The sequence below is a fragment of the Salmo salar genome, chromosome ssa03, assembly GCF_905237065.1.
Source record: "Salmo salar chromosome ssa03, Ssal_v3.1, whole genome shotgun sequence".
Lineage (NCBI taxonomy): Eukaryota > Metazoa > Chordata > Actinopteri > Salmoniformes > Salmonidae > Salmo > Salmo salar.
The window spans coordinates 27,017,154-27,028,968 of record NC_059444.1 but is presented as its reverse complement, the minus strand read 5'-3'; the positions used below and the strand labels follow the sequence as shown (position 1 = coordinate 27,028,968).

At 41.9% G+C, this 11,815-nt stretch overlaps 1 protein-coding gene and 1 long non-coding RNA gene across 6 annotated transcripts; one reads left to right on the top strand and one right to left on the bottom strand.

Moving 5' to 3' along the window:
* The first annotated feature begins 313 nt into the window (after nt 1–313).
* On the top strand, nt 314–2,792 carry LOC106599305 (probable G-protein coupled receptor 141). Of its 4 annotated transcripts, none has more exons than XM_045714686.1 (4): nt 314–556; nt 788–831; nt 1,158–1,239; nt 1,358–2,792. In XM_045714686.1, the coding sequence occupies exon 4, from the start codon at nt 1,364–1,366 to the stop codon at nt 2,252–2,254; it is 891 nt and encodes a 296-aa protein (XP_045570642.1). In that variant the 5' UTR covers nt 314–556; nt 788–831; nt 1,158–1,239; nt 1,358–1,363; the 3' UTR covers nt 2,255–2,792. The 4 variants fall into 4 exon arrangements, with proteins under 4 accessions (XP_045570642.1, XP_045570641.1, XP_014045944.1 ...); XM_045714685.1 differs by having other exon boundaries at nt 788–916; XM_014190469.2 differs by having other exon boundaries at nt 419–556; nt 788–870.
* A 1,337-nt stretch (nt 2,793–4,129) lies between these two features.
* Nucleotides 4,130–8,305, bottom strand: LOC106599306 (uncharacterized). Of its 2 annotated transcripts, none has more exons than XR_001327405.2 (3): nt 7,997–8,304; nt 6,264–6,465; nt 4,130–5,975 (listed from the first exon to the last, which is right to left on the bottom strand). It is a non-coding gene; the product is annotated as an uncharacterized lncRNA (long non-coding RNA). The 2 variants fall into 2 exon arrangements; XR_001327404.2 differs by having other exon boundaries at nt 4,132–5,975; nt 6,264–6,441; nt 7,997–8,305.
* Nucleotides 8,306–11,815: the final 3,510 nt, after the last annotated feature.

The window sequence follows — 11,815 nt, the reverse complement described above, 5'->3', positions numbered from 1 at the left end:
TTAAAGCTAGGGTTAGGGTTGGACCATGATGTGGACATAAAGCTAGGGTTAGGGTTGTGGTTGACGCTAGGGTTAAGGTTGAACCAGGATGTGGACATGAAGCTAGTGTTAGGGTTAGGGTTGAAGCTAGGGTTAGGGTGAACTGGAATGTGGAAATAAAGCTAGGGTCAGGGTTGTGGTTAAAGCTAGGATTAGGGTTCAACCAGGATGTGGACATGAATCTAGGGTTAGAGTTGGGGTTGAAGCTAGGGTTAGCGTGAACTGGAATGTGGACATAAAGCTAGGATTAGGGTTGTGGTTGAATTGTGAAAATAATGATTCCTCTCAGATTATTGGTAATACAATAGAATCAGGAAGTCTTTGGGGCTTCCCCAAGCATGACGATGTAGAAAGTTGACTTCCTTTTGTTAGTAATCTATTTCACATCAATAAAGGGTTGTGACATACGTCCCCTATAATTCAGACGGTTTATCAGTGTCATGAGCTACAAGGCAGGTTGAGCACCTTCTCAGATGTTCTACATTCAGATTCTGCGTCTTCCGCCTCACAATTACAGGTACATTACTATAGCATTGACATTATATAAAGTAAAAAGGAATGACTGTAAACCCTATCTTTGGTATTCAGCCAATATTTACTTTGTCTTACCTGTCAATAATAGGACATATTTGGTTATAATTCTGTAGATAAAGATATGGGATCTCCACACATACTGTAGTATTGGCCACAAGCCACACGCAGAAAAAACATTCTGAGTTAATAATTATCCAACTGTACCACCTGACAGGTCGTATCTGCATACCAATGGCTCTGCTTGAGGTCAGTTCTAAGGTGTGTGTGCAGCCAGTGAATACTCTGAAACGGGCAACGGTATGACTATGTTTTTCTCTCATTTCTTGCTTCAGAAGAGGGTCAGGTGAATTTGTGGTTTTATTTAATCAGATATTTTCTGTTTTATTCAATTGTCATGTATTCCCGTAGCCAGTTTATTTTAGTGAGCTTTTCAGATGACTGAGATCATGACTATTAACCATGTTTGTCAGTGCTGTTTAGCTATGTACAGATTCTATGAGTATTATATATATATCATTGTCCATTTTCCATACAGTTGCCTACTATTTCCATACTGTACTACTGACACACTTTTACTCCCACAGCCCCATATCTTCTATATTTAATTTAGGTAATTTAGCAGACAATCTTATCCAGAGTGACATACAGTTGGTGCATTAAACTAAGGTAAGACAACATGGCCACCTAACCTAATATTACATTTATAAGCATACTGTATGTATCTAAATAATGTTACATGTCTTACTTCAAATTCTCCTTATTTCACAATTCATGACACCAAGAGGAGAGGATGGGGAATGGGACAAATGTCGACAATGGCATACCTAAATCATACAGAGATGCATTGCTGTCAATATACACTATTGTGCTCGTTGGAGGGACCATCAGCATGTCCCTCATGATCAACATCATCAAGTCCAACGTCCGCTCGGTGACCACTACAGCCGTTCTGAACCTGATCGTGGTCCACTTCGTCTTCCTCCTGACTGTGCCCTTCCGCCTTTATTTCTACGCGGTCGGCGAGTGGCATCTTGGTCCTAACTTCTGCAAGGTGGTCAGTGCCATGATCCACGCCCACATGTACTTAGCCTTCGTCTTCTATGTGATCATTCTGGTGATCCGCTACCTGAGTTTCTTCAGGAGGTTCAATCAGGTGGAGTTCTACAGGAGGCTTCACGCCCTGGGGGCCAGTGCTGCTGTCTGGGGCATCATGCTCATTGTGGTGGTCCCTTTGACTGCTGTGAAGTATGGATCATTTACAGATAATAATACAACAACCAATGACAACCAGTGCTTCAATTTCGGAAGGATCTTTGACGAGAAACATACTGTGGCTGTGCTGAATTACATCATCTGTGCTCTCATCATCGTGGTTACATTGGCCCTGGCCTGTTGCCAAGTGTGGATTTTGGGCTGTGTGTACAGAACTCACAGGGCGATGATCTTCTCTCAACAGGAGTTTTGGGCTCAGATCAAAAGTCTTTGCTTCATGCTGGTCATTATAGTATGCTTTGTTCCATACAATGTATTCAGGATTTACTATGTGAGTAACTATAATGTCAGTCTCCAACTGAAGAATGAGTTTGCCCTTGCTGTCACGACGTTCAGCTGCTTTGACATGTTGACTTTTATAGGGAGGGGGTCGTTCAGACCCTGTGATACAACATGTTGTCTATCATAAGAATAACATGAGAATGTACTTTTTGTTATGATAGTGTGATGTAAAGAATGTAACATGATAGTAACATGAGAATAGGATTCTATTTGCACCTTAATACCAAATTATAAAACTGTACAGTCTCTTTGATATACTTACATCTGATATTGTTTGCTGTGAAGTAAGTTACTTCAGTATATACAGTACCTCTTTCTAGCAGTTCCCTAAGTGGGATACGTCCTTCAGGTCAAATCAGAAAAGACATGAAAACAAATAGTGGAGCTGTGTTTATTGTTCTTGTTGTACAGTTCTGGAACATGATACAAAGTATTTACACACTCCCACCACATGGATGGGTTTCTACAAATTAGCTAAACTGATTCTGATTTAACAGTCACCTACAGTTTGGCATACTGTAACACATTAGCATAACATAAACATACAGTGAATTATCAAACATTTTGTGAATTATCCAATTTTGATAAACCATGCATTCTTTTTCATCTTTTTTACAACTAAATTTTCAAGTGAATTATATGTTTGATTAAAATGTTACTCTGTTTGTTCAGTGTTTCACATTTGCCTCCCTTTTGGGAAAACATTTCCATATTAATTAGGAAGGAATAGTATTGTAACAATTGATCTACATAAACTCAGCAAAAAAAGAACTGTCCTCTCGACAGCGTTTATTTTCAGCAAACTTAACGTGTAAATATTTGTATGAACATAACAAGATTCAACAACTGAGACATAAACTGAACAAGTTCCACAGACATGTGACTAACAGAAATTGAATAATGTGTCCCTGAACAAAGGGGGGTCAAAATCAAAAGTAACAGTCAGTATCTGGTGTGGCCACCAGCTGCATTAAGTAGTGCAGTGCAATCTCCTCCTCATGGACTGCACCAGATTTGCCAGTACTTGCTGTGAGATGTTACCACATTCTTCCACCAAGGCACCTGCAAGTTCTCGGGCATTTCTGGGGGGAATGGCCCTAGTCCTCACCCTCCGATCCAACAGGTCCCAGACGTACTCAATGGGATTGAGATCCGGGCTCTTCGCTGGCCATGGCAGAACACTGAAATTCCTGTCTTGCAGGAAATCACGCACAGAACGAGCAGTATGGCTGGTGGCATTTTCATGTTGGAGGTCATGTCAGGATGAGCCAGCAGGAAGGGTACCACATGAGGGAGGAGGATGTCTTCCCTGTAACACACAGCGTTGAGATGGCCTGCCACCACAACAAGCTCATTCCGATGATGCTGTGACACACCGCCCCAGACCATGACATACCCTTCACCTCCAAATCGTTCCCGCACCAGAGTACAGGCCTCGGTGTAACGCTCATTCCTTCGACGATAAATGCGAATCCGACAACACTCCTGGTGAGACAAAACCACGACTCGTCAGTGAAGAGCACTTTTGCCAGTCTTGTCTGGTCCAGCGACGGTGGGGTTGTGCCCATAGGCGATGTTGTTGCCGGTGATGTCTGGTGAGGACCTGCCTTACAACAGGCCTACAAGCCCTCAGTCCAGCCTCTCTCAGCCTATTGAGGACAGTCAGCACTGATGGAGGGATTGTGCGTTCCTGGTGTAACTCGGGCAGTTGTTGTTGCCATCCTGTACCTGTCCCGCAGTGTGATGTTCAGATGTACCGATCCTGTGCAGGTGTTGTTACACGTGGTCTGTCACTGTGAGGACAATCAGCTGTCCGTCCTGTCTCCCTGTAGCGCTGTCTTAGGCGTCTCACAGTACGGACATTGCAATTTATTGCCCTGGCCACATCTTCAGTCCTCATGCCTCCTTACAGCATGCCTAAGACAGGTACGCAGATGAGCAGAGACCCGGGGCATCTTTCTTTTGGTGTTTTTCAGAGTCAGTAGAAAGGCCTCTTTAGTGTCCTAAGTTTTCATAACTGTGACCTTAATTGCCTACCGTCTGTAAGCTGTTAGTGTCTTAATGACCGTTCCTCAGGTGCATGTTCATTAATTGTTTTTATGGTTCATTGAACAAGCATGGGAAACAGTGTTTAAACCCTTTAAAATGAAGATCTGTGAAGTTATTTTGATTTGATTTTTATGAATTATCTTTGAAAGACAGGGTCCTGAAAAAGGGACGTTTCTTTTTTTGCTGAGTTTAGTATGACTGCATCAGTGAAATTGCCCATCAGCGACATTTTAGGCATACACAATGCGTAACAGGGTTGAGGTCAATTCCAGACAATTTAGGAAGTACACAGAAATTCCAATTCTCTACAATACTTTTCAATTAGGAAAATTTGGGCTTGGAATTGGAATTTGAGGGGCCTCCCGGGTGGTCTAAGACACTGCATCGCAGTGTTAGCTGTGCCACTTGAAATTCTGGGTTCGAGTCCAGGCTCTGTCGTTGCTGGCCGCGACCGGGAGACTCATGGGGCGGCGCGCAATTGGCCCAGCGTTGTCTGGGTTAGGGGAGGGTTTGGCTGGCAGGGATGTCCTTGTCCCATCACGCACTAGCGACTCCTGTGGCGGGCCGGGCGTAGTGCGCACTGACACGGTTGCCAAGTGTACGGTGTTTCCTCCAACACATCGGTGCTGCTGGCTTCCGGGTTAGGTGGGCATTGTGTCAAGAAGCAGTGCAGCTTGGTTGGATTGTGTTTCGGAGGACGCACGGCTCTCGACCTTCGCCTCTCCTGAGTCCGTACGGGAATTGCAGCGACGAGACAAGACTGTAACTACCAATGGGATACCATGTAATTGGGGAGAAAAAGGGGGTGAAGAAAATAAAATAATAATAATACTATTGGAATTTGGTTTACTGTCTGAATAGATTGAAATGGAATTGACCCCAACCCTGGTGCATAATGCCATCATATCATTTGGTAAGCATTTATTACACATACACACCCACTTTAGTGGTGCTTGGCTTCAACAACAGCACTGCAAAATGTTACATTAACTTGGAATTAAAAAGGTTTATCTTAAAGTACTGGTTGCTACATCTGTGGTCGACATCAATAGTGATACAGTCTCAGGTGAAAACTCCAAACAAAGCATACAAAAAGTATAAAATAGTGTACGCGCATTTTTAAAGAAACACTGCACAAATTAAGATGTTGACAGACCTAGTGTAATCTATTCTGTAAATAATGCCGATATCCAAGGTAGTGGTGTTGTTTAACAAAAACCTGTGATCAATGACGTATACTGTATAACATATACTATAAAAAAAATGGGGCGGTGTCTGGATGATGTTTCTGAAGGAAGTATGAGATCAAAATGCTCAAATCCTTTCAGTCACTACAGCAACCACATAAACTGTAGTCCACCTGTAGTTTCTACACTGTCAACCAGCACCATTATAACCCGATCTTTACATGCTCTTTGCAGTTCCTTGCATCCTCTAGTAAGGTAGATGGATCCTAAAGAATTACTTAAATCACTATTTGCCAACCTCAGTCTGGCTTTAGCCCTAATCCATTGTTAAATACGGGGATGTTTGGCCCAATCTCCATATTAAAAACAGGTGTCTCTCCCAGCTAAGGGCTGAGGGAACCATTGCGTCGAATTCTACACAGTTTAATTATTTCCCGTTGACTACAGTTTTTCTTTCATAACGAACTACACTGTTTGTGCGATTTTGGGAGACTTTGTGGTGGTGAGTGCAGGCCCGACTCAGTGTTTAGGCCTGAAAGTTTCCCCGATTCTTCTGCCCTGACTTTGGCAGAGCGTTTGTGGACGATTCCTGACTTTCTTCCATGTCAGCCCCTGCTCCAATATAAAGAATATGGAAAATGTAAAGAATATGTTATCTACATGCTGCAACACAGTGACAGCTACAGTAAATACAATAATGATAGCTCTTTGTATTGAAACATCATGGCTACGTCTCAATTGGCATCCTATTCCCTATATAGTGCACTATGTTTGACCAAGGGCCATACTGCATCTGGGTCAGAAGTAGTGCACTATAGGGAATCAGGTAGACCCTGGTTAAAACAAATACACTATAATAACGCAGCCCATGAAACAGGATCATTTGAATGAAGATCTCACTGGTTGGGTTGATGTTGAGTTGAGATAGGCTCAGGGGGAGATCCCTGGCGTCTGGGTCAGTGGGGCTTTGGAGGATATCATGCAGGGCATTTCTTCGTCCAGTTCTGCCGGAGGCTATGAAGTCTGCATACGTCACTTCAACTTCGGTCATCGCTGACACATGTTCACATAGCCACTCCTGAAACAAGTGTCATTCACAACACTGAAGAAATAGTAGTCAAAATATGTACTGTACATTGACCTGAATATCATTACAATCAACAGTATATATTTCATTATAATAGCTTTAAAGATGTATATGTTGCTAGGCCTTCACCAATCATAGCTGGATCATTGGGATGGAGTTCAGAAAGTTTGCATGAGTTTTATTGATTAGACTGAAAACCTTTCCTGGGGAAATAAAGGTGCCACTCATTTTGTGATGATCTGTGGGTGAATTTTACAATTAAATAGACAATTAAATCGAAATTAGATCCCTATAATACATTTCAGTCAACCATATAGGGTGCACTCACTGCACACATTCTTCGTGTCACGTCCTGACCAGTATAGAGGATTATTTGTTATTGTAGTTTGGTCAGGACGTGGCAGAGGGTAGTTAGTTTATGTATTCCGGGGTTTTGGGTTTCTTTTCTATGTTTGTGTTTCTATGGGTTTTCTATCTGTTCTGTTTCTATGTTAGTTAATTGGGGTATGGACTCTCAATTGAAGGCAGGTGTTTTCTAGTTGCCTTTGATTGGGAGTCCTATATATTAGGGTGTGTTTGGTCTTGTTGTTTGTGGGTAGTTGTTTTAGCACTGCTATACTGTTCCTGCTATACTGTTCCTGCTATACTGTTCCTGTCGGTCATTGTTTTCTTGTTTTTGTTCGTGGTGTTCACATTATAATAAATTATGATGAGCACGCAATCCGCTGCATATTGGTCCAATTTTTCCGACAGCGATTTCAACATATCTTCTGACGAAGAGGATCGTGACACTTCGGCCTGTATAGCAGATCATACACATCTTTTGTCCATCATTGTTCCTCAAAGGATGGCTCCAAACAGCAGTCCTGAGCCCGGTTTCCCAAAAGCATTTTAAGGCCAAGTTCACCATTAGAATGGCTAAATTCATTGTTAGACCCATAGGATCCTAAGGTTCTAAGATGTCTTTAGCCTTAACAGTGGCGATTTTAGCATGTATATCTTGGTTGGGCAAACTCCCCCCAATTTTTTTTGATACTTGCCAGCAAAACCGCTACATAACACAACACAACACTAAACAATACATTAATTGCACTATAACGGTGACAAACGTTGCCCACAAACTGTTAGGGCCTACATAAAGTCATCCTAACAGCAGAGCTTTAACCCTAACCACTATGCTCTGTATTTTCCGCTGGCTGCCCCACCACCAAAGAAATAACTGAGCTAGTCTGAAACACCTGCATTTTGGTGCTGCCTTAAGAAATCAAAAAATAGACCATGTTTGTATGCGGCTTTATTAACGATTTTTATTTGTTTACATTGTCGCAAACTGATGTGACACATCGATGCCAAAATAAATAAATCAAAATGAGGGGCTCTGCCCCACCTGCCCTGAATGACGGGTAGCCACTGAAAGACATATGCTTTTGGGAAACCAGGCCCTGATCAGCATATCTAATGCACATCATTTCCTTGAAAAATACAGTGCAATACATGCAGTGACTTCGATGACATGCTCGTTGTTAGTCCGATATCAGGATCTTACCTTGAGTAATCTGTCATCCTACGACTGTAAAATCCGTGCCACATTTTTGAGCGAGTGACATAAAAGGAATCTAGTCTAGTGGGCCTACTAAGGAATCAAATTGACCGTACGCGACGCGAATCATCTACAAAACCCCACAGGATTATTTACGCAATAGGTAAATATCTGGATTTAGATAGGCTATAAACCGATGTGAGTAGGCTATTGCCTTTACATACGATGTACGGTTATGGTACGCGCATCAATACTATACATGTAAAGCCCCAGCATCGTTGCCTTACATTCCTTGATTGACAGGTTTTCTGCTGCTCTGACCAATAAACAGCAACCTAACGCACATCCACACGATCATTGGATAGGCCGAACAAAAGGGATGAGATTTTGGAGCATCACAGCCGAATCATAAACAAACGTATTGTTGAATGTTCTGCCTCCTCTATTCAATTAAATTCAAGGGGCTTTAATGGCATGGGAAACATATGTTAACAATGCCAAAACAAGTGAAGTAGATAATTTTTATTGTTTATATAACTTTTGCATATTAACAGTAAACATTACACCCACAGAAGTTCCAAAAGAATAAAGACATTACAAATGTCATATTTTGTATATATACAGTGTTGTAACGATGTGCAAATGGTTAAAGTACAAAATGGAAAATAAATCAGCATAGATATGGGTTGTATTTATAATGGTGTTTGTTCTTCACTGGTTGCCCTTTCCTGTGGCAACAGGTAACACATATTGCTGCTGTGATGGCACACTGTGGTATTTCACCCAGTAGATATGGGAGTTTATCAAAATCGGGTTTGTTTTCAAATTCTTTGTGGATCTGTGTAATCTGAGGGAAATATATGTCTCTAATATGGTCATACAGTTGAAGCTGGAAGTTTACATATACTTAGGTTGGAGTCATTAAAACTCGTTTTTCAACCACTCCACAAATTTCTTGTTAACAAACTATAGTTTTGGCAAGTCGGTTAGGACATCTACTTTGTGCATGACACAAGTAATTTTCCAAAAATTGTTTACTGACAGATTATTTCACTTATCATTCACTGTATCACAATTCCAGTGGTCAGAAGTTTACATACACTAAGTTGACTCTGCCTTTAAACAGCATGGACAATTCCAGAAATGTTGTCATGGCGTTAGAAGCTTTCTGATAGGCTAATTGACATCATTTGAGTCAATTGGAGGTGTACCTGTGGATGTATTTCAAGGCCTACCTTCAAATTCAGTGCCTCTTTGCTTGACATCATGGGAAAATCAAAAGAAATCAGCCAAGACCTCAGAAAAATAATCGTAGACCTCCACAAGTCTGGTTCTTCCTTGGGAGCAATTTCCAAACACATGAAGGTACCATGTTCATCTGTCCAAAGAATATTACGCAAGTATAATCACCATGGGAACACGCAGCTGTCATACCGCGTTCATCTCTGTCTCCTAGAGATGAACGCACTTTGGTGCAAAAAGTGCAAATCAATCCCAGAACAACAGCAAAGGACCTTGTGAAGTTGCTGGAGGAAACAGGTACAAAAGTATCTATATCCACAGTCAAACGAGTCCTATATCGACATAACCTGAAAGGCCGATCAGCAAGGAAGAAGCCACTGCTACAAAACCGCCATTAAAAAGACAGACTATGGTTTGCAACTGCACATGGGGACAAAGATTGTACTTTTTGGAGAAATGTCATCTGGTCTGATGAAACAAAAATAGAACTGTTTGGCTATAATGACCATCGTTATGTTTGGATGAAAAAGGGGGAGGCTTGCAAGCTGAAGAACACCATCCCAACCGTGAAGCACGGTGGTGGCAGCATCATGTTGTGGGGTGCTTTGCTGCAGGAAGGACTGGTGCACTTCACAAACTAGATGGCATCATGAGTAAGGAGAATTATGTGGATATATTGAAGCAACATCTCAAGACATCAGTCAGGAAGTTAAAGCTTGATCGCAAATGGGTCTTCCAAATGGACAATGACCCCAAGCATGCTTCCAAAGTTGTGTCAAAATGGCTCAAGGACAACAAAGTCAAGGTATTGGAGTGGCGATCACAAAGCCCTGACCTCAATCCTATAGAAAATGTGTGGGCAGAACTGAAAAAGGTTGTGCGAGCAAGGAGGCCTACAAACCTGACTCAGTTTCACCAGCTCTGTCAGGAGGAATGGGCCAAAATTCACCCAACTTATTGTGGGAAGCTTGTGGAAGGCTATCTGAAAAGTTTGACCCAAGTTAAACAATTTAAAGGCAATGCTACCAAATAGTTATTGACTGTATGTAAACTTCTGACCCACTGGGAATATGATGAAAGAAATACAAGCTGAAATAAATCATTCTCTACTATTATTCTGACATTTCACATTCTTAAAGTAAAGTGGTGATCCTAACTGACCTAAAACACGGAATTTTTACTAGGATTAAATGTCAGGAATTGTGAAAAACTGAGTTTAAATGCATTTGGCTAATGGTAAATAATGGTAAATAATGGTAAATGGTAAATAACAAATAGTGTATATTGGTGTGAAATCAAAATAATGTGGTTTAGAGTAAAAAAAAAAATATATATATATATAATATGAGTGGTGCGATAATAATTAGTCATCCCTGCAGTAATCAATAGGCCCACTAGGTGGTGGCATATTGTCCATGTAGCTTTTCAGTACAGCACATTATGACCAAGGTAGGGTTTTATTATAGCTTTTCATCACATTACTGCCAAGCTGGGCACTGGGGAAACCCAGAGATGGGAAACTTAAGTTTAGCACTCTATACAATAGCAGTGCTCCACTGTAAAATACCAATAACCGCCTTCGGTGTCCATCTTTTATTTACAGCACACCTTTTTGAGGCTATACATTAACATTTGTCAGAATGTTTGAAAACATGCTTTTGTTTTTATTTCTCTGAATGTGACTCAAGCTGCCTGTGTAAAAGGATGAGCTACAATGCAATAGAGCTGTGGTGCCTCTCTCTCTCTCTCTCGTTCATAGATTTAGTAAGATTGGGTTGGGGGAGGATGTGCATTGGGGGCTAAATCCCTGGCATTTCATCCTATAATCTTCTCTTCAAGGTCACGTGCGAATTAGTTTTCTATATCCACCAGAAAGTGGACATTGATCCAAAACGGAAGCACTTGGGCTCAGACTTTGCTATCGTCTCTGTGGGAAGGCCTCCGAGCCGGGGAGACTGGCTCAGCTGGGGATTACAGCCTGGTTTCATCTACCAGGTCTGCGTCCAAAATGGCACCCTATTACCTATGTAGTGTATGACTTTTTTTTACCAGAACCCTATGGTCCCTGGTCAAAGTAGTGCACTAGGGAATAGCGTGCCATGTGGAACGCACCCCCAGGCTAGCGCAGGGGGGAGCACGGCTCACATGACATCACCACCCCATGCATGGTCTACTGGGCTGTTCTGTTGCTAAGGTTCACCAAGGAACGCAATTATGGCACAATGCTCATTTGTGAGCGATTGGATTGTTTGACGTGTTGTGTGCTATGGGATATGGATGGTGGAATATTTAACCTTTAGATGTGTGTGTGTGTGTGTGTGTGTGTGTGTGTGTGTGTGTGTGTGTGTGTGTGTGTGTGTGTGTGTGTGTGTGTGTGTGTGTGTGTGTGTGTGTGTGTGTGTGTGTGTGTCTGTGTGTGTGTGCATGCATGTGTGCGTGAAATCGTTTTTTCTCTTACTGTGTATTGTTCTCCTGAGTCCACTGACTGTGTCTCTCTATTGTTTCTCTGTCAAGGTTTATCAGCGGTTACTCCTCTGACACTGTCTGAACCCTCCCCATGCATCCTAAGTGACTGATGATGCT